This window comes from Petaurus breviceps, unplaced genomic scaffold (assembly GCF_028583685.1).
Source record: "Petaurus breviceps papuanus isolate PSGF00001 unplaced genomic scaffold, PetGlider_PUasm1.0 154, whole genome shotgun sequence".
Lineage (NCBI taxonomy): Eukaryota > Metazoa > Chordata > Mammalia > Diprotodontia > Petauridae > Petaurus > Petaurus breviceps.
Genome location: NW_027185715.1, coordinates 12,430,221 through 12,454,016, shown reverse-complemented (window position 1 = coordinate 12,454,016; position 23,796 = coordinate 12,430,221). Strand labels below are relative to the sequence as shown.

Genomic DNA, 23,796 nt, shown 5'->3' with positions numbered 1-23,796 from the left:
GAACAACTGGGGGGTGGGATAGGATGGAGGGAAATATAGTCAGTCTTCAAAATATATCCACTATGGAAATGTTTTGTGTAGCTACATATGTACAACCTATATTGAATTGCTTATCTTCCCAGTGAGGGTGGGTGATGAGGAAGGAAGGGAAAGAACCTGGAATTTAAAGTTTTAAAATCAAATGTTTAAATATATATAATAATAATAATAATTATTATTTTACATGTAACTGGGAAATGAGATATACAGGCACTGGGGCATTGAGATCCACCGGGCCCTACTAGAAAGTCGGAGGGGGAAGGGGGAAGGTATGGGAGAGAGCAGATTGGGGGAGGGATATTCAGTGGGATTGCTGTTTTGGGATGGTGGGTAGGAAAAATGGAGAGAAAATTTGTAACTCAAAATCTTGTGGAAATGAATGATGTAAACTAAAAAATAAAAAAAAAAACATTTGATTTAAAAACTTTGAATTCCAGATTCTTTCCCTTCCTCCCTCATCACCCACCCTCACTGGAAAGATAAGCAATTCAATATAGGTTGTACATGTGTAGTTACGCAAAACATTTCTATAGTAGATATATTGTGAAGACTGACTATATTTCCCTCCATCCTATCCCAGCCCCACTTGTTCTATTTTATACTTTGACCCTGTTGCTTTTCAAAAGTGTGTGCTTCTAACTACCTTGCCCCCCAACCTTCCCTCCCATCTATCATCCCCCCTCTTATCCCCTTCCCCCCACTTTCCTGTAGGGTAATAAATCCAATTTAGTGTGTTATGTTGTTCCCTCCTTAAGCCAAATTCAATGAGAGTAAGGTTGACCCATTCCCTTTTGTCTTCCTGTTCTTCCCCTCCACTGTAACAGTTTTCTTCTGCCTCTTTTATATGAGATAATTTACCCTATTCTGTCTCTCCCTATTTCCTCTCATTATATTCCTCTCTCACCTCTTAATTTTATTTTTTTAGATATCATCCCTTCCTATGCAACTGATCCTGTGCCCTCTATTTATATATACATGTACACATACATACACACACTCACATATGTATTTGTACACACATATACGCTTGTGTATAAACATATATATGTATACATATATACATACATACATATACACACACATTTATGTTCCCTTCAACTATTCTCATACTGAGAAAAGTTTCATAAGTTACAATTATTGTTTTTCCATGTAGAAATATAAGTAGTGCAACTTTAATAAAAGTTCCTTATGATTTTTTTTCCCTGTTTACCTTCTCATACTTCTCTTGCTTCTTGTATCTGAATGTCAAATTTTCTATTCAACTCTGGTTTTTTCATCAATGATGCTTGAAAGTCTTCTATTCCACTGAATGACTATATTTCCCCCTGAAACATGATACTCAGTTTTGCTGGGTAGGTGATTCTTGGTTTTAATCCCAGATCCTTTGATCTCCAGAAAATCATATTCCAAGCCCTTCAATCCCTCAGTGTAGAAGCTGCCAGATCCTCTGTTATCCTGATTGTGTTTCCACAATATTCAAATTGTTTCTTCCTGACTGCTTGTAATATTTTCTCCTTGATCTGGGAATTCCAGAGACTGGCTATAATAATCCTAGAAGTTTTCTTTTTGGGATCTTTTTCAAGAGGTGCTCAGTAAATTCTTTCAATTTCTATTTTGCCTTCTGGTTCTAAAACATCAGGACAATTTTCCTCGACAATTTCTTGAAGGTTGATTTCTAGATTCTTTTTTTGATCATGGCTTTCAGGTAATCCAATAATTTTTAAATTATCTCTCCTAGATCTATTTTTCAGTGGTTTTTCTAATGAGATATTTCACATTGCCTTCTATTTTTTCATTTGTTTGGATCTGTTTAATAGTATCTTGATTTCTCATAAAGTCATTAGCTTCCATTTGCTCCAGTCTAATTTTGAAGTAATTATTCTCTTCAGTGAACTTTTGAAATTCCTTTTCCATCTGGCAAATTTGGCTTTTTAAGGCATTCTTCTCCTCATTGGCTTTTTAGGCGTCTTTTGCCTTTTGAGTTAGGCTATTTTTTTAAGGTGTTATTTTTCTTTAGTCAGGTTGTTGTCTCACTTTTCATGATTTTGCATCATTTTCATTTCTCTTTCCAATTTTTCTTCCACTTCTTTTACTTGATTTTCAAAATCCTTCTTGAATTCCTCCATGGCCTGTAACCAATTCATATTTTTCTTGATGCATATTTCTTCATATTTTCTTTTGATGTAGGAGTTCTGACTTTGATGTCTTCTTCATGTTCCATTCTTTGATCCTTTTTGTCCCCAAAAAAGGAATCTAAGGTTTGATAGCTGTGCTTGCTTTGCTTCCCTTGCTTGCTCATGTTGCTACTGAATTACTTGACTTTTGAGCTCTTTGCCACAGTAGAACTCTGCTTCCAGAGAGGAGAGTTATGTCCCAAATCTCTGGGGTTCTCGCAGCTGCTGGAGCTATTAGTTGGGTGCCCTCTCAGAAGGCTCCACAGGCTCTGGCACCTGATCACACACCCCAGGACCTCCACCCAAAACAGCGATCCAGATCCAAGCAGGTTAAAGCAAGAGCAATTACCCTCTGAATGGTTGCTTGGTCCCCCTATGATCTGTAGGCCAGGAGCTCTGGAAGCAGCCACGTGGTGGCTGCAGGGTTGCCACCCCTCTGCTTCTTGTTGCACTGGGGGCAGGGGCTGGACTGTGTTCTTGCATCACCCCCAGTTCCAACAGAGTTCACATGGACCTTTTACTTGCTCTTTGGTGTTTATGGGTTGACAATTCTTGAAACCTTCACAGCTGCTGGTGCTTCACTCTGATGAAGTCTGCTCTAGCTAAGGATGGTTGGGGCCTCTCTGGGACTAAAACTGAGGGCTCACTTGGGGCTGGGCTCAGCTCCTAGCACCCTGCAATGGACCTTCCTGTCAGCTTGCCTTCAGTGGGAGGTTTATTTCTCTCTGTCACTTTGTGGCTTCTATAGCTCTCAAATTCCTCCTGCAAAAGGCCTTTCCTGGTTCCCCTCCACTCTCCCCTGACTCCAGATGCTAGTTTCTCCTCTCTGAGATTACTTTCCACCTACTCTACAAGAATACTAGTAATTCTTTCAGTTGAAACAAAAACTGTTAGGGAGAAGGAGTAGTGGTTCAGAGGACAGTTGGGGGAGGGCGCAGTTTAGAATCAGATCTCCATTCTCTCAGGGATTAAGGGATAAGGAGACTTTGAAGAAAGAGACCATGATGACAGGACCTTGGGAATGGTAGTTGATTGCTTGGAGAGGAGGCGTGGAAGTCTGGGAGGAAATGCTCCCAAATTGTCGATTCTAAGTTTCTTAAGAGCAGGGATTAGATTTTTTTACTTCAGTAACCCCAGTGCCTAGTACAGTGCCTGACTCATAAGACTGCTGACGTCCAGTCACTTCAGTCACGTCCAGCTCTTCATTTAGGGTTTTCCTGGCCAAGAGCCTGGAGTGGTTTGCCATTTCCTTCTCTAGCTCATTTTGCAAATGAGGAAACTGAAGCAAACCGGGTTAAGTGACTTGTCCAGGGTCACACAGCTAGTAAGTGTCTGACATCAGATTTGAACTGAGGAAAAGAAATCTTTCTGACTCCAGGCCCAGCACTCTATCCACTGAGCCACTTAGTTTCCCTGACTAATATAAAATACTTAAGAAATGCTTATAAATTGATTGATTCATGCAATGCAATGAATAACCATAGCCTTGTGGCCTTAGGTAAGTTATTTATCCAAATTTGGGTTCATTTTCATCTATGAAATGAAGTAAATTGAATCAAGATTATCACCAAGATTCTTTCCATTCCCACTACTGCCCAAATACCATCTTAACTTTCTATGTTAATTTAAGCATACTGTTGCTATTTAACAAATGGCCGCTATTATGATAAAATTAATAATTTTTTACCAGAAAGGGATTAATTTACGCTTATTAAGTGAGCACTTTCCATCTAGAGAATATTTAACTGACTTCTCTCTAATAAAAATTTCAAGTTGGATACGTATTTCCTCCATTTGAAGTTGCTTTTTTTTTCCTCCTAGGGAGAGGTATAGTATAGCGCATAAAACTGTCATCTTGAAGGCTTTCTGAGATTAACTTCTCTCTACTCTGCATCTATCTCATATGCACATTATGGTTAACATGTTGTCTCCCCTATTAGAATATCAGCTCCTTGAGGACAAGAACCAAGTTTCTGCCTTTCTTTGCATCCCCAGAGCTTAGCACCGTGCATGGCAAACTCTTAATAAATGTTTGTTGACTGACTTTCTCATCAATAAAACTGTCCTAATAATATGTGCCCTATCTAACTCAACAGTATTGTCCTGAGGATAACACTGTAAATCTGGTCTAGAGATGTGAAGTATTTTTATTTTCAACAGTTTTATGCTCATTTTTGAATCAAAGCATTGTGAGAATACTTACTTCATCCATCGCTGGCCTTAACTTTGCTCGGGAAGTTACACATTGGTTTGCTAAAGTAAATAATTTCCAGGAGAAATTCTGAGGACATGGATTTATTTTTTTATCTAATAAGGAGAGACATGACTCAAGACCTCTCTTCTCCATTAGTTCCACAAGGAGGTCCCTCTGGAGGAGAAAAAAGGACACAAAGATCTTTTTCAGTACTCCACTAGGAATGTGACCAACAGAGAGATATACAGACAGATGTGACTCTTACCAGTCGAACATATTTTGGACCTTCCAGCACCACTTTATAACCTGTCAGAACTTCCATTATGACCTGGAAGAGGACAAATTTAAATCAGGCTAGGTTCTAATGCCCCACAAATTATAATCTGTCGTTAACTGTGACATTATTGACTACATTCTTAGTAAAGCAGTTCATGCTTTATAACTCAAGTTCTACCAAACACTGTGCATAGCAAAAGCAATTAGCCTAAAGTGAAAGTCCTTTCTGTTTTTCCCAAGGGGTCAGAAAATTATTGACATCTCTCCCCCTTTCCTGGAAGCTAGGAAAATGAAATATGAATGTCAAAATATATTTTAAAAATGAATTCACAGACCCCCGTGAAGGTGGACACTCACAATTCCAAAGCTGTAGACGTCAGTTTTAGTGGACAGTCTTCTTTGTCTTATATATTCTTCTGGCATGTACCATAGGTATTTATTCCTACTGCTTTCCATATTTATGGTGGAACTCTGTTTTTCCAGGAGAGGTTGGAGGTGGGCCGTGACAAAATTTTTTAGTTTAGGTTGAAACTGGTCGTCCAAAAGTATATTTGAACTGAAATTGTAATGAAGGAACAAATTAATCTAAAAAATTCAGAAAAGTATATTTAGTGACATGTAAACAATATCTCACCAAATGTAAGAAAAGTGATGTTAATTATAAAAGGGTCCTTCCCCAGTGCTCAGAAAATATGAACAAATAATTTTCAAAAGATTTGCAAACTCTAAATGATCATGTTTCTATGTGTTCCACATCGCTAACAGTAAGAGAAATGCAAATTAAAACCACTTTGAGGTTTCATCTTTCTCTATACAAAACTGGAAAAAATGAACAAAGATGGGAAGAGTTCATGTTGGAGAGGATGTGGCAAAACAGGCACACAGATGCACCTGGTGGAACTGTAAAGTGGTCCAACCATTTTGGATATCAGTTTGGAATTACCCAAAGAATAATAATAATAGTATTTATACAGTACATTTATATAGTACTTTAAGGTTTGTAAAGTACTTTTCATATGTTATTTCATTTGATCATCACAACTACCCTGTGAGAAAGGTACCATCCCCAACAGAAATGGAAAGACATCAAGTGTAGGTTCCCATGGTTAGTCTGAGGCAGGATTTGAACTCGGATCTGCCTGACTCTAAATCTAGCACTCTATTGCCTATACCATCCAGCTGTCAATAAGCTTTTAATTGATTATCTCACTACTGAGTGTATGTTCCAAGGAAGTTAAAGGTTGGAAGAAAAGTCACTCTTTGTGGTAGCAAAAACCTGGAAATAAAAGTGGGCACCCAATAGTGGAAGAAGGGTTGAAGAAATTATGGTGTATGAATGTAATGAAATATTATTGTGTAGTAAGAAATGATTAATATGAATGTGAATTTCTTCATCTGAGGACTTCTTATACCAATGAAATTATGGATTCAGAACCTATCCCTAAAAATATGTTATGCTTCTTACATATAAGGATATAAAAACTGGAAGAAAGCACTCTCATCTGAAACTGGGCATGTCCCAAATATTCCACTGTGATTAGGGATTCCTAGGAAATACTTTGTGCTTTTTGAAATGGTCAGTTCACTATTACAACAAAGCCTGCTGGTAAAGGGAGTTGACAATTTGTCAGCAGAAAGAAATGGAAAAGTTAAAATTTGGTCCAAGCAATTTTCCATGTCCCTTCTCCTTGACATTCCTTCATTTCTGTTTAATTCATGTGACCAGAACTTAATTATAGGACTTTACCTAACCAAAGAATGAAGTAGGTCTCTATTTACTTGGTGTGCATTGAGCAGCCACTAGCAAGTGCCCTGGAAAGAAAGTACCAAGCCCATATCTGTTGTTCCATCATTACAGCTATATTCCTTTGGACCATCTTTAAAGTTAAGACTCCTAGGAAAGATCAATCTTAATATTTTGATTATCAGTTGCTATTTTACTGGGGACCTATTGCAAGAGTGCATTCCTGGAGAATGGCATTTGGGAGGGGAAAAAAGGTTACAGGAAAGTTGAGAGGGCACCAAAAACAATTTTGTTCAAATCAACAAGTATTGTATTAAGTACCTACTATGCACTGAGTACCATACCAAGCATTGAAGATATGAAGACAAAATGAAAACCAAACCAAACCAAAGACAAACTTTAGTTCACAATTGTATCTAGGGCTAGTATTTTTCCTGGTCACATTAGTAGCAGAATCTTCTTTGCTCTGCTCTAACAATATTAAAATAAGAAAAATAATCTGAATTCTATTTTTGGGGGGGGAATCCTTTAAACTAACACTGTTTTACTGTTTAGTCACGTTCTTTCCCCAAAAAACAATTTCTTGGTTTGCATCCATAAAATGTAGAGAGGCATATTGATAGTACCACCCATTAATTTAAAATGAATTGACTCTTGGAGAAGTCCTAAAAATCATGGATCTTGAAATCATCAGAAGCCCTTACTATGTACAATAGGCAGTAAGTTATGACTCTGCAGGTCATACTCCCCCCCCCCCAAAAAAAAAGCTTTCATCTAAATTTATAACCTATAAATGACTAAAATAAAAATTGTTCTATGGAGAAATCAAATTAAAATAACTACGAAGTTTCTCTTCACACCCAGAATATTGGTAAAAATTATTTTTAAAAGGGGGTGGGTAGGAGAATAATTGTTTTTAGAGTTAATAGAGCTGGGAAAGTGGTCCGACCATTCTGAAAAATAACTTGCAATAAAAAGGAGGTATCTTGGTGATTCAGTGGATAGAGTGCTAGGCCTGGAGTTAGGAAGACCTGAGGTCAAATCTGGCCTCAGACATATACTAGTTGTGTGACCCTAGACTAGTCACTTAACCTGTTTGCCTTAATCCACTGGTGAAGGAAATGGCAAACCAGTCCAGTATCTTTTTCCAGAAAACCCCATGGACAGTATGGTCCACAGAGTCACAAACAGTCAAACACAACTAAATGACTGAACAACAATACAAGAAAATTTATTAAACTATTCATATGCTTTGATCCAGCAATTCCACTATATGACATATACCCTAAAAAGGATCAAAGACATAAAGGCATCATCTATGCAAAAATATTATTGAATTTATTGTTGTGGTAGCAAACAACTAGAAACAAAGTGTCCATGGATAGAAAAATGATGGGACTAATTATGGTATGTAAATGTAATGATATTGTGCATTAAGAAATTATATTCATATATATGAGGAATTCAGAGAAATATGGGAAGACTTGTATGAACAGATACAGAACAACATAAGCAGAAACACATTCACAATGAACACAAATGAAAAGAACACTAAAAAGAATGCTAAGCTCTGGGTAATTATAATAATATTAGACCAGGGGTGGGGAACCTGCCTCCTTGAGGCCACAGGTTAACTTCTGGGTGCTTGGGTGTAGCCTTTTGGCTGAGTCCAAGTTTTACAGAACAAATCCCTTGGTTAAGGGGATTTGTGGAGATTTGTTCTGTGAAGTTTAGATTCAGTCAAAGGACTGCACTTGAGGACCTAGAGGGCCACATGAGGCCTCAAGGCTTCAGGTTCCCTACCCCTGTCCTAGACAATAACAGCACATGTCTCTCTCCTCTCAGCAACGAGGTGGGGAATGAAGCAGACAAAAGGTTGCATAAACTACCAGGCATGGTTTTTCTTTTGGTTATTTTTGCTGAATTTGTTTTTCTGAGAGGCCTGCCATATGCAGAAATGATTAGTAATATAAAACAAAAGGCATCCATTTTGAAATAAGTTTATAGGAGGCTTCCCAGAAATTTGAGCATGATGGTCCTATAAATACTCATCAAGTTTTCCAGTGGTGACTGTTTTCCGAATAGAGCAGATATAAAATTTTATGTAGTAAAACTCAGAGCAAACAGATCCCGTGAAATACTACGCTTAGAAATGTAGACTGAGATTCCAAAATTGTTCTAGGGCATTGTATTTCTACTTAGAGAGATGATGTTTGGTGAAAAAGATAAGTTGGCCCTAAGCAGACTGCACTGAACAACATAAATTCTGGGTCTTGTGATTTACACGGTAATAAATAAGGGCCTTGGCATCTTAAGGAAGAAAGATGTTTCATTTCAGCAATATGGGAATTGCAGAAGCCTTTTTGACCATCAATTCCACACCAATTTGTTCCCTTGCTTGAAGCTTAAACAGTGTTCAAAGGTATGATGACCACAGCTTTCCTTGGGCAGAGGTAGGCTAGTCATACAGTTAAACTAAAAAAGAGTTTATCCTATGGGGAAAATGCCCTGGAAAAATACAGACAACTTAGCATAATTAAATAAATAACAATACAGTATAAAAAGATGGCTTGCTGGCCTTTGTGGGTCCAAAGGAGATAGGTGTTGTATGTCTGATTCTCCACTGCCTCCTCCCTGGGTGGACATGGAGAGCTCCTCCCAAAACCTCCATTTAAGGAGGGTACCCAGGCCAGTCACCTCTTTATTTCCCACCAGCCATCATGACCCTGCACCTGATACCTTCCCTCTCTGAATATCTTGGATCCCAACACTGATGACCTATGTAAATGCTTTCTGCCTCTGGCTCATACTTGCTTGTGAGCTACTATTGATAATTGACCCGTTTGCCTACCTCAGGCTTTTGGCCACTCACTATCTGAAGCATTACTCATGAGGACTGCTATCCCCAGACCAAGCTGGCCTGTTGTCATGGCTGGTTTCATCTCAGCTTTAGTCATGGTCTCAGGCTGTCCCATTTTAGGAGTATGAAAGAGAAGTCAGATTTGAGGAGAATCAAACCAATAAATGCAACAAACAAAGATGGTTCCCCATCCCAGATCTCTGATGGAAAAAGGTAATGGGACTTTGATTCTACTAACCAATCCCAATATGAAGCTATGTAACAACAATGTACTTCTCACCCAACCTGAATACAATAGAACATGCCCAAGTGAAATCAACAATAGATGGCGTCAAATCTGAACAGATATCCGTGGACCCAAGCTCAGTTCAAATATCCCCCAAACTCTGATTATTCAATTATAAGATTTATGAGGAAAAGGCAAGGTAGCTCATGCTTCTCCTTCACACGTTCACATTAGGATGGCAAGTTCAAACCATCCTAGGGTATGGAGCACAAGGGATTGGAACAGATAAGTAGATGGAATCCCTTTGGGTGGCCAGAGTTGGTTTATGGTGTCCCTGGACCCTAACCCCAGTTATTTATGTAGCTGTAATGGTGATGGTAATTTGAAGACCTTCCCTGCTTTGAAAATAAACTCTGCCTCCTAATGGGCTGAATGTAATTACAAGGAGCCCTGCTTTGAAAATATACTCTATCCCCTAATAGGCTGAATGTAATCAATGTAATCACATGAAGCCTATGGTGGGAGGAGTTTGCTGAAAGGTGAAGCAGAGCCCACAGGAAGCTGGGAGTCAGTTAGACAGACTGGAAGGAGGAGAGCATGTGTCCCAGGCAGTCAGGCTTGTGAGTAAAAATATTGGTTTATGAGAAGGCTAAAGGATGCTGTGGCTCTCTGTGCTGTTACGGCTTATTAACTTCTTTGCTACTATGATGGAATTGGCTTCTTGGTTTTGGGATTTGGATTTCTGGTGTCTGAATAAATGTTTTTCTTCTGTCTTCTCTATGGAGAGTCTGTTACATTTTGTGATCGAGTACCATACAAGTATATTTGTAGTTATCATGGGGTCTGTGAATATTGCATTGGTACTACAGTAGCTCAGCAAAAGCTCTCAGTATCTAATAAAGCTCTATGTGTTTATTTCTTGAAGGTCATAAGCACCTGATGGCACAGTGGTTAGAGTGCTGGGCCTGGAGTCAAGAAAATATAAGTTCAAATCCAACCTCAGCACTTATGAGGTATGTGGATTCTGTTTGCCTCAATTTCTTCAACTGTAAAATGAGAATAATAATAATAGGCACCTCTCTTGATCAAATGAAATAATATTTAGAAAATGTACATAGCACAGTAACTGGCACATAGTAGGAGCTTAATAAATATTTGATTAATTGATTTTCTTCTCTATCATCTTGTGACATGGAAGTGTGAAACTGATCTCATTCATTGAGACTAATAGGGACTTAGCTTCTTTTTCTGTACTAAAATGATTTGTGTATGTATTTCATTTGCCCTATCTATAAGGTAAGCTTCCTGATAGAAAAGGCAGGTGGGGGGCGGCTAGGTGGTGCAGTGAATAGAGCACCAGCCCTGGAGTCAGGAGGACCTGAGTTCAAATCTGTCCTCAGACACTTAACACAAAAGACAAGCCATGTGACTTTGGGCAACCCCGATTGCCCTACCTTCTCCCCCCTCCCCAAAAAAAGAAGAGGCAGGTAGGTGCTACTGGACAGAAGCCAAGAAGACCTGAGTTCAATTCTGTTCCAGACACTTATGATCTATAAGTGACCGTGAACAAGTCACTTGATTTTTCTTTGCTTCCTCATCTCTAAAGTGGGTATAATAATAGTAACTATCTCCCAAGGTTGCTGTGAGGATAAAATGAAATAATATATAAAGTCCTTTGCTAACCTTAAGTTACTATATAAATGTTAGCTTTTTTTTTTTCATTTTTGTATTCACTCATTCATTCACTGAACAAATGTTTAACAAGCAGCTATAATAGACAAGGCACCTTATACATAGCAGTCACTCATATTTATTGAATAAATGTCTTCATAAAAAGATGTTATCGTTTTTCCCACAGGCCCTCCCATCTCTAATACTTACTGGCCCAAGATTTAACAATGTACTCCCAAATCAGAAGTAGGCCTGGGGTTAAGAGGGGCAAATGGGAAGTACCCAAGAAGGTTGGCAACAGCTATCAGTGATTACTGCAGAAGGTTTCAGCTTTGCTTAATGGTCCAGATGCATCTCACTGGGACTGACACTACATCAAACCCACAGCAAGTCATTAAGGGCCATCTGGTAGATATGGGTTTGTTAGTTTCTTATCAACCATCACCAATATCTCAATCTTTCAAAAAGCTAAAAAACAAAAACAAAAACGCAACCCAAAACAAATTCCATCCATTTGCTCAGTATATCTCTCAAACCACTTAGCAGCTTGTTACACATTTCAAAACAACTTGTTTCTTCTTTCCCTTGTACTATATTCCTTTCTATAACATTCTCTCATTGTGTTCAGCAAATGATTATCAACAGCTTCATTTACTTGGGTATAGAAAAAGTGTGATATTAATTGAGCTTTCATTGCTTTGGCAAGAATTATAGAATGTGTATACCAAAATGAAGTCTAAATGGATTCACGATCTAGATATAAAGGCTGATACTGTAAGCAATCTGGGAGAGAAAGGAATAGTTTACCTGTCACATTTATGGAGAAGGAAAGAATTTATGACCAAACAAGAGATAGAGAACATTACAAAGTACAAAATGGATAATTTTGATTACATTAAATTGAAAAGTTTTTGTACAAACAAAGTCAATATAATCAAGATTAGGAGGGAAACAGAAAATTAGGAATTTTTACAACCAGTGTCTCTGATAAAGGCCTCATTTCTAAAATATACAGAGAACTGAGTCAAATATATAAGAATATAAGTCATTCCCCAATTAATAGATGGTCAAAGGATATGAACAGGCAGTTTTCAGAGGAAGAAATTAAATATATCTATAAGCATATGAAAAAATGCTCCAAATCACCATTCTAGAATACTGATGAAGCATGCTACTCCCCTCTTAGAGAGGGGATAGAGTCAGGGTGCAGAATGTGACACAGATTTTTAGAAATAGTCAGTGTAGGAATTCACTTTGCTTGATTATGCAAAATTATTGCAAAAGCTTTGTTCCCCTATCCCTGCTTCTTCCCCCCATGCAGGGAGAAATGTGGGATAGAGAGAAAAATAAATGTTTATTAATTGAAAAAATGGGGAAAAAAGACTTCTCCATTGATTCATAGGATATGTGAGTTTAGAGTACAAGAGGATCATAGAGATTCCCCCTTTTCCTTTCACAGATAAGGAAAACATCCCAGGCTCCCTTTTCATCCAGCATTCTCTGTACTACACTTGCTTGAGTAATGGAATTTTTTCTTCTTCATAGCCACACACTGGAAGATCAACAAATTATTATAAAGTTGGAACTAGTCTAATCTTCCCCCTGTTTTCTTTTAGTCAGCCAACATGTAACTGTTGTAGTGGCGTGTACTTTAGAATGTTCACTAGAACACTCTAGAGTGTTCACTAGAATGCTAGGTGAGGTGGGTTGGTATTTATGTCATGAGGAAAGGGCAAAAAAAACCCCAACGTGAGGGAAATCAGGAAGTATGGGCACATCTGGTCTTATCTATAAACAAGATAGTAAGCAGCCTACGTGATGGGATTCTAGTCCTGCTAGAAGGATCCTGTCACCAAAACACCATCCTCACATATACCAGAAATTCTACCATTTAGTGATTCTTTCCTATAGGTTAAGACATCCTACCAGACTCTTTTAAAATGCAAATTTTAAAAGGAATTAACTGGGAGATGAAAACACAGTAAGTTTCTAGCATCTTAATGAGAACCAAATGTCAAAGTAAGATTTTCTTCCTGTTTTGTGTAGGGCCTAAATGCAAGTTCAGGATCTGGAGTCAGTCAAGGAAAATGTAGTAAGCTCCTACTATATGCAAATGAAAAGTGTATTAAGCTCCTGCTATATGTCAGATACTGATTGTGCTAAGCACTGTGGATACAAAGGGAAAAATATGGTTCTTTCCAACAAAGGAGCTCAAGCTCTAATAGGAGAGATGAAATGCCAACTATTAACCAACAAACTACATACAGACAAATTGAAAATGTATTGAGAAGATCAAACCAATAAGACAGACAACAGCAAAAGACAACAACAATATTTAATAACTGTTTACTGAATGGACAAACTTGGCAAGAGCCTACATCACCACAGGCAGCTCTGGAAGGAGCAAAGCCTGATGCTGTTCTTCGTGTCCCCTGTACATAGGGACACCCTTGGGTCAATAACACCAACAATCCCACAGACATAAAAAGGGAATATGATCTGACTAGTGACAGCCTCTTAATACAAGTTTATATATGATTTCCCAATAATTGGGAAATAATTAATCAATTATTGGGATTTCCCAATAATTGGGCCTTATTGCATTTAGATTATTCTCTTTGTGGGTCTTGGTTTTTTCTTTGTTGCTTATTTTTTTTGGAGGGGGGAAGGGAGGGCAATTGGGGTTAAGTGACTTGCCCAAGGTCACATAGCTAGTTTTTGTGTCAAGTGTCTGAGGCTGGATTTGACCTCAAGTCCTCCTGACTCCAGGGCCAGTGCTCTATTCACTGCACCACCTAGCCGCCCCTACAAAGGTGGTTTTTAAATCATTACCAGAGCCAGCTAGTCAGTTGCTTTAGGGCCAAGGCCTGGGAAGAATAAGTCATGCTTAAAATAATTTCTGTCACTTCTACTCCCTTGGTTCTAGTTTTGACTTTTGGAATTTATCATGTGATTCCAAGATATTTATTGCATTGTATCTATCTATTGATCACTGATAACTCAAGACTTAGTCACATAACCACGTGTAGTAGTGGTATATTGAGAATGCCTGCTCAGCCCCTTCTGTTGGGCCTATTAGTGACTCAATGCCAAGATTTGGAGTAGTATTAAAGGATCTAATTCTCTCTGTTTTCTCTTTTTTAGCATGGAGTCTCCTGATAAAAGGCCACTTTAGATCTTCTAATATTTTCTGGGGTGCTCTCCCATCTCAATTGCTTTCTTCCAAATGCATTCCAATAAGTATGCCCAGACTAGCAAATGTCTGTGATAAACACTGTTTATAAAGACCAAGTAAAATTTTCACAAAAAAAGACAGGTAAACATATTTTTCCCATACCCAGAGGGAATGGTTTCAGGATTCCAAAAGGGAGTCTGAGGAGAGAAAGGCAAGGCAGGATTACCACCTTGGGATGGACAGTGATGGACAGGGGTACAAAGTTCAGCACCACAGCATTACCTCCAATCTTTCTTTTGCCCAATCAACCAAAACATTTCACTTTCGTCCTGGCCCCTTTTCTTTATGGCAGCTCTGCTTCTGTCTTCCCATTTCCATGGGACTTCTCATGGCCTCCTTTGTTCCAGCCCTCTGCATTTTATATTTCATCAGGAGTAGGTTCTTTTTTTAATCTGATGGTATAGTTTTAATCTGATAGTATGGATTAGGGAGGGCCCTAAATGTGGACTCTATCACTTTCCTCTGACTACGCTGAATGTGCGGTGTAATACATGATGTGCAGTTGTTGAATATAATTTGAGTTGACAGGGACTTCAGAGTTGACCTATTACTCATTTCTCCTTTCCCCTAATCTTAAAGATGAGAAACCTGAGAGCTAAACAGTTTAAAAGACTTTTGCAGGGTCACCTAATTAACTAGTAGTAGATTCAGGATTAGAACCAATTGAATGATGCCAAGCATAAAAATAGGGTTCTAATTTTTCTATTTGTCTTTAGGTTTTTTAGATATATCAATATGGCAATTGGCTAACCTAAAATTGTCAAATCCCTGGTCTAAAAGTTTCCATATTTGAATTTCTAGTAATAGACATAAGGGTTGAGCTGACTTTGATCATTTGACCTGGTACTGGCAAAGTAAATTTAAAATAGCGTTAAGACCAATTTTGTAGGAAATCTTTAGCAAAGAAGAGAATTTCTACAAGTGACCTGAACTGCTGAACCGCTCTGAGACCTCACTCAAACCACAGGACTGCGTCAGACAGTATCCAGAGAACCAGAAAGCTATAAGAGATGAGACTTCTGAGCCTTAAATGGACAATTTTATTTTGCTGTTTACTTTTTCACTCTATGTCTTTTATCTGTAAGGTCTACTTATCAAAGGGGATCTCTCCCTTTGATTTTGTCAAAGGCTGTCCATCTCCCTTTTCTCCATCACATTGTCTCCTCTCATAAGTCCCATAGTTAGAAACCCTTGATGGAGTGTTTGTCATATCAGTGAATGATTCACTAAGGAGGCTGCATCTCTCAATAGAAACAAATGGGGGAATGAGAGAAATGATTAATAACCAGTAATTTGGGGAGATTCAGGGCTGTCTCTTCCAAAGTCCTGATTTTAAAAGTTCAGTCTCTTGAAGGACTTGCTGATAATGATATTGGACTAACAATCCTGGTAGAAGCTATTGTGTTCTGCTCAGGCTTGGGTGGGGTATAGATTTCTTGAATAAATAGCCCAAAGCTGTGGGTGGTTGGGTATGGAGAGCTTCTCAGTCTAAGGGTGATATGATGTCACTGTGTTGTCCAATCAGAGTTGATTGCTACCCCTCAGGAATACCTACTCTTTGAAGGGTATATAAACTGTGAGCTCACCTCATGATTGTCTTTGGTCTAGACAGATGGTCAAATGACCGTTCTTTTATTAATAACATGCTGGCCTTATTAATAAAATAACTAAGTTACCCCAAAACTTTCTCTCTCGAACCTTTTTAATCATCACATGTTTCCTGAATCCTAAACCAGTCCTCTCTCCACTATCCTGTGTTGATTCTTCTCCTGGCGCCCCACCTGTAGAGACCCAGTCAAGGTGCCTTTATCCCAATTTTGGAACTTTTATGGTAAACACAACTTTAACTTAAATAAACAATAAACTTTTTTTTTCTGGAAAGTACTTAAATTATAAATTCGTCAATTAAAAAAGTCATCCTGTATCAAAGTAGAGTATATGTATTACAAATGATAAAATTTGAGAGTTTCATTCACCAATTTGGGATACCCACTGCCTTTCCTTTTCTCTAAAGTGGCTACATGTTTTTAAATATGATGGGAAAAGTTTACTACTGAATGATCCCCTAAAGATTTCCATAACACAGCTTAATCTATGGATTTAATCGAATAATTTATTTTAAAAATGTAAATGATGCTACCAGTAGTGTTGGCAGAAAAGTCAGAAGCCATTTAGACCAGTCCCTTCATTTTATAGGAAACTCAGGCACAGACTGGTTAAATGAGTTGCCCAATGCCTCACTGGTAGCAAACAGCAGAGATAGAATTTTAATTCAGGTCCTCTGACTCCAGTTATTTCCACTGGTTCCTTCATATTGCTTACTCTTATTACAAGAGTAATACTATTCAATGCAAGCCCTGACCCTCTAGAAGAAGACGTAGGCTCACTTCATAGCATATGATAAGAGCTGTTCTTTCTCTTTTAGAAAGGATTACTCTGGCTGTAGCTGTCCCCAAAGCGTAACTAGGTGGCATCACAATTTGCAGACCTGGAGTCGGGAAGACTCCTCCTCCTGAGTTCAAGTCTGGCCTCAGACACTATGTGATACTGGTCAAGTCACGTAACCCTGTTTGCCTTAGTTTCCTCATCTGTAAAATGAGCTGGAGAAGGAAATGGAAAAATACTCCAGTATCTCTGCCAAGAAAACCCCAAATAGGATCATGAAGAGTTAGACAGGATTAAAACAATTGAACAACAATAATCTGTCCCCAAAACGGTTCTCTCCTACATAATCACTATCCTTGACAGGAAAGATAATACAGGCAATCTGAATATTTCCCAAGGTGTTAGGCTGCACATGGAGATGCCTAAGAGAGAGGGAGGTCCAGGCTTAGGGCAAAATGAGGGAATCATTTAAAACAGATTCAGAAGGCTAATCTGGGTTACCCAAATCCAGCTCAGCTGAGACTGCTGATGATTTAAAGTCATTACCATCTAACGGATGTTTAGTGGCCTGAACAAAATAGGATGGTCTCATTCCAGTACCCAGTGAACAGGTGTTCACATCACCAAACCCACTGTCACAGCTGACACTAATTAGCATGCTCACTGGCAAGCTCAGCGGAAAGGCCAAGAGTGGAATGGGCTTTGGAAGGGGAATTGTCCCTTACTCTTCAGAGAGGAGTCACCCTCTGGAACAGGGGTGCTTCATGCTGACAGAGAAGCAGACAGGGAAATGTCAGCCTATGTTTTGGGGGCTTTTGGATGAAATCATGATTGTGTTCCAAATAAAATTAGATTCATGCCTAAGGATCCTTCTGACTACAGGTAGCTGCCCTTTTTTTGTTTTTGAGTCTTTACTTTTGGGAAAATGGAATTGGGGCAGCCAGGGGTAGTGACACATGCCTGTATTCTATGCTACTAGGGAGGCTGAGGCTGGTGGGTGTCTAGAGCTTGGAGATTCTGAGCTGCCACAAGGCTGAAGGCTGGTGGGGTGTCTACACTAAGTCCAGTGCCAATGATGGCGAGACCTCAGGACTGGGGTGGAGGGAAGGACCAAGAGGTTGCCTAAGGAGGGGCAAACTGATTCAGGCGAGAAATGGAGCAGTTCAAAGTCTCTGTGTCAGTGAGTTGTGGGGTAGGATGAGAGACTGGCCCTTGTGCTTCTAGTCTGTGTGAGATAGGGGAAAGGGGAAAGGGAGGGGGAAAGTGAAGAGGGAGAAGGAGGAAGAGGAGGAGAGACAAGGAGGGGGAAAGTGAAGAGGGAGAAGGAGGAAGAGGAGGAGAGCTGAGGAGGGGGAAAAGGAGAAGAGGAGAGGGAAGGAGAAAAGGAGGTAGGGGATGGGAGGATGGGGCAGGAGGAAAGGAGGAGCAGGGAGGAGGGGGGAGGAAAAAGGAGGAAAGGAAGAAGGAGAGGGGGCAGAGGAAGGGGGGAAAGGGAAAAGGAGCAAGGAGGGAGGTCGAAGAGAAAGAGATAGGAGAAGGGGGAAGGGAAGAACTGGAGAATAATAATCAATAGCAACTTCTTTCCACAAAAATTCAAATGCTGTGTATCAACAGCCACATTTCTAGCCCAAGGTGCATCTCTTTGATGAAGTGTTTCTTTAAGTGCCTGATGGACACACCATCTCCAAGCCTTCTGGTTGGAGGGCAAAGCTAGGGGCTTGCAAGACTCCATTTAAGAAGGGGCCCCAGTATGGTCTTCTCCTGATCTCCCATCAACCAAGCCTTAGGACTTCTTTGGACTTGTCCATCATGCCCCTGAACCAGATACCTTCCCCTACCCTTAGCTTTCCAGATTCCTTTTGTTTGTTGTCTTCCCATATTAGATTATAAGCTATTTGAGCACAAAGACTGTCTAGTGACTGGCACCTAGTAGGTGATTAATAAAAGTTTATTGACTATTGATTGACAATCTCTCCCCCAGGTGCCATCCTTTAGAAACAGAAACTTACAGCACAAGTGAGCTTGGCTGGGCTTATAATTCAGATAAATTGTACTTGACAGAATATGATCTGACATCCTTCCTCAATCTCCATTCAATATAGATATACACTGAGAAGTGAGAAATATACTGGAATAGTAAGCCCTACCCCTGTGCTTACTACACATACAATGAAAGTATAAGAGAAAAATACGTAAGAGAAGAAACATGTTGCCCAAGGTTCACAAGCACAGCTCTCATATTAAGATCACAGGATTTTAGAGCTGGAAATGATCATAGGATCATAGTTTAAAGTAGAGATTCTCAAACTACAGTCTGCAAACTTAAAAAAAATATTTTAAAACTATTTTTGATAATTGAATTTCAACATAATTATTTTCCCTTATAATTCCATGGATTTTATTTTATTAATTTAAAATCTTTATTCCGATGCAAGGGTAGTTCAATATCAGGAAAACTATCAGTATAATTGATCACATCAACAACAAAACTAGCAGAAACTATATGATTATCTCAATAGATGCAGAAAAGGCTTTTGACAAAACACAACATCCATTCCTATTAAAAACATGAGAAAGTATAGGAATAAATGGAGTCTTCCTTAAAATAATAAGTAGCATCTATCTAAAACCATCAGCAAGTATTATATATAATGGGGATAAGCTAGAAGCATTTTCAATAAGATCAGGGGTGAAACAAGGATGTCCACTATCACCCCTTTTATTCAATCTGGTACTAGAAACATTAGCAGTAGCAATAAGAGAAGAAAAAGAAATTGAAGGAATCAAATTAGGCAAAGAAGAGACCAAGCTATCACTCTTTGCAGATGATATGATGAAATACTTAGAGAATCCCAGAAAATCAAGTGAAAAAACTACTTGAGATAATAAATAAATTTGGCAAAGTTGCAGGATATAAAATATACATAAGTCCTCAGCATTCCTATATAGCTCTAATGAAATCCAACAGCAAGAGATAGAAAGAGAAATTCCTTTAAAGCTATGGTAGACATTATAAAATATTTGGGAATCTACCTGTCAAAACAAACCTAGGACTTATATGAACACAATTACAAAACACTTTTCACACAAATAAAGTCAGATCTAACTAATTGGAAAAACATCAATTGTTCATGGCTGGGTCAAGCTAACATAATAAAAATGACAATTTTACCTAAATTACATTACATTTTAGTGCCATACTAATCAATCTGCCAAAAAATTACTTTGTAGAACTAGAAAAAATAATAGCAAAATTTATTTGTAAGAACAAAAGGTCCAGAATATCAAGGCAATTAATGAAAAGAAATGCTAGGGAAGGTAGCCTAGCCATATCAGATTTTAATCTGTATTATAAAGCAGCAGCCATCAAAACTACTTGGTACTGGCTGAGGAATAGAGTAGTGTGGATCAATGGAATAGATTGGGTACATGAGACTCGGCAGCAAATGACTATAGTAATCTACTGTTTGATAAACCCAAAGACCCCAGTTTTTGGGATAAGAAGTCACTATTCAGCAAAAACTGCTGGGAAAACTGGAATATAGTATGGCAGAAACTGGGCATAGATCAATATCTAACACCATATACCAAAATAAAGTAAAAAAAACGGGTGCATGATCTAGGTATAAAGGCTGATAAAAGCAATCTAGAATAGCAAGGGATATATAAATGGATATATATATATGGATATAAAAGGATATATATAAAAGCAAGGGATAGTTTACCTGTCAAATTTGTGGAGAGGGGAAGACTTTATGACCAAACAAGAATTAGAGGGCATTATAAACGCAAAATGGATAATTTTGATTATATTAGATTGAAAAGCTTCTGTACAAATAAAGCCAATGTAACCAAGATTAAGAGGGAAGTGGAAAATTGGGAAAGAATTTTTACAACCAGTGTCTCTGATAAAGGCCTCATTTCTAAAATATACAAAGAACTGAGTCAAATCTATAAGAATACAAACTACTAGGGCGGCTAGGTGGTGCAGTGAGTAGAGCACCAGCCCTGGAGTAAGGAGGACCTGAGTTCAAATTTGACCTCAGACACTTAACACAAAAACTAGCCATGTGACCTTGGGCAAATGACTTAACCCTAATTGCCCTCCTAAAGGAAAAAAAAAAAGAATACAAACCACTCCCCAATTGATAAATGGTCAAAGAATATGAACAGGCAGTTCTCAGAAGATGAAATTAAAGGTATCTATAAGCATATTAAAAAATGTTCTAAATCACTATTGATTAGAGAAATGCAAATCAAAACAACTCTGAGGTACCACGTCTCACTGGCCAGATTGCCTAAGATGACAAAACAGGAAAATGATAAATGCTGGAGAGGATGTGGAAAAATTAGAACACTCATGCATTGCTGGTGGAGTTGTGAACTGATCCAACCATTCTGGAGAGCAATCTGGAACTATGCCCAAAGGGCTATAAATAAGTGCATACCCTTTGACCCAGCAATACCACTTCTAGGGTTATAAACAAAGAGATCAGAGGAGTGGGATGTATGTACAAAGTAGTATGTACAAAAATATTATAGCAGCTCTTTTTGTGGTGGCAAAGAATTGGAAATCAAGGGGATGCCCATCAATTGGGGAATGGCTGAACAAGCTGTGGTATATGAGTGTAATGGAATACTATTGTGTTATAAGAAATGAGGAGCAGACAGATTTCATAATAACCTGTAGAGACTTATATAAACTGATGCTGAACGAGAAGAGAAGAACCAGGAGAAATCTGTACACAATCACAGACACCACATATGTGTGACGACCAACTTCAATAGACTGGGCTCCTCTCAGAAATGTGAGGTTGTAAGACAACTCCAAAAGACTCATGATGGAAAGAGATGTGGAGTCTGAATGCAGATTGAAATAAATTACTTGCTCTGTTTCTTTTTATTGTTTTGTTTTGTTTTCTCTTTCCCACTGATAATTCTATCAGTTATAATCCTTCTTTACAAACTGACTAATGATTAATGGTGAAGATATTTGTAGATCCTATACTTGATTGTTTGCCACCATGATGGGAGAGGGAGGAGAGGGGGAGAAAATTTGAAACTCAAGGGATTGTGGAATTGAATGTTGTAAACTAAAAAAAAGTAAGTAAACAAATCAACACAAAACAAAATAATAAAATCATTATTCTGAGAGAGTTTATATCCATAGGCTTCACCAGACATGTCAAGCTTCATAATACAAAACAAATTAAGAAACGACCCAAATTAAAGAGAAGGTCACATTGAGGGGACATGAATGTCATGTTCTCTGTGGTAACTACATCCCTCAGAAGACTGCATGTGAACTCAAGTGATAACATTATCCCATCTTGACCTGATTGGATGTATTCTGTATGCCTGGCATAAAAATGCCAATGGAGGCCTCACAAGGCAAGATACGAAGGTGAGTGAGCATGGAAAAGATGAGAGAGGAGATGAAAACAAGATTCATTTGCTCATCATACTATGGCTCCTCAGCAGAGGTAGAAGTAGGAGGCTTTCTCCCCTCCACCCTCAGAGCAACGAGACTCTCACCAAGTGCTCTGTTCTTGGCCAAGATATCTCACTTCCGAGACACTGAGACTCAGTCTAGTTGCTAAGTCTTATACTTTTTCTTTTCTCTAACTTGGAAGGCTTTGCTCAGAAGCCACAATAGGGAGAAGATATGAGAGGGAAAGAGGAAGTAATCTAATAGAGATACTTGTGAGGGTGAAACTCTGTAATAGATCTGTCCATGAGTGAAAATATCTATTTTCTCTATCACTGTGTTAAAAGGTATAGGAATAGTGGAAAGAAAATAGACCTACAGTATCTAGTTTCTGGGAATGAAACAGAGGTAGCCTTGGGAAATGAGTAGAGCGCTTGCTATCTGATTTAATTCCTTGTTATTTACCTTTACTTATGGGGCAGGGGGTGTTTGGGAAGCCTTTGGGGTTAAGTGATTTGCCCAGGGTCACACAGCTAGTAAGTTTCTGAGGCTGGATCTGAACTCAGGTCCTATTCACTAAGCCACCTAGCTACTTTTTAAAGTAATAATTTAAGGGGTTTTTAAAGCAATCAAATGTCTGCTGTTATGGTAGAATCATTGGGGTCTTTGATCCTCCTCTCTAAGCCTAAACACTGTCCAGATCACCTATACAGGTAGGGTGGTGCTGCCATCACCATTAGATAGCCCAGGCCTTGACTTCTGAAACGTGGCCTCAGGTGGACCTTGATCATCCATGCCTTACACAATTAAAGGCCTTGTTTGGCCTTATAGGAGCGGCTAGGTGGCACAGTGAATAGAGTGCCAGGCCTGCGGTCAGGAAGAACCAAGTTCAGATTCAGCCTCAGATACTTAACTAGCTTTGTGTACTTACTTACTGATTAGCTGTGTGACCCTGGGAAAGTCATTTCACCCTATATACCTTAGTTCCTCATCTGTAAAATTAGCTGGAGAAGGACACGGCAAACCACTCCAGCATTTTTCCCAAGCAAAATGCAAATGCGGTCACAAAGAGTTAGACACAACTGAAAATGACTGAACAACACCCCTCTCCCCCAAACTGCGGGAAAGCTGAACTGTGGCAACATGAATCTAACAGAATATTGCAGGAGGAAGGGAATTAGTTAGGACATCCCTAATCAATTGATTTTTTCCCCAGAGCAGTTCATGAAATCACAGAAAGGGCAAGTTAATAGAGACAAGGTATTAATATGTTCGATGGAATGCAAAAATGGTTACACCATCTGCAAAATGTGAAGAACCTCTCTCTCTCTCTTTTTTTTTTTTTTGCTTTTTTTTTGGAGGGGGGGAAGGTAGGGCAATTGGGGTTAAGTGATGTGCCCAAGGTCACATGGTTAGTTTTGTGTTAAGTGTCTGAGGCTAAATTTGAACTCAGGTCCTCCTGACTCTAGGGCTGGTGCTCTACTATGGGAGGAGGACTCAGAGTTGAGGGAAGTTTGCTTTTTGCCTTTTCCCTTGGGGCACTGGCTTGCAAGAACCCAGAGCC

General features: G+C 38.9%; 1 protein-coding gene across 3 annotated transcripts in view; it reads right to left on the bottom strand.

Annotated features, from left to right (window-relative positions):
* IRAK3 (interleukin 1 receptor associated kinase 3) overlaps positions 1-23,796 on the bottom strand; it is a 114,648-nt gene that overhangs the window by 7,130 nt on the left and 83,722 nt on the right. For all 3 annotated transcript variants that reach the window (XM_069080956.1, XM_069080949.1, XM_069080945.1), the window contains exons 9-11: positions 5,041-5,239; positions 4,673-4,735; positions 4,417-4,581 (exon numbers count right to left, since the gene is read on the bottom strand). In XM_069080956.1, coding sequence (XP_068937057.1) covers positions 4,417-4,581; positions 4,673-4,735; positions 5,041-5,239 — 427 coding nt within the window. The remainder of the gene's footprint in view (positions 1-4,416; positions 4,582-4,672; positions 4,736-5,040; positions 5,240-23,796) is intronic.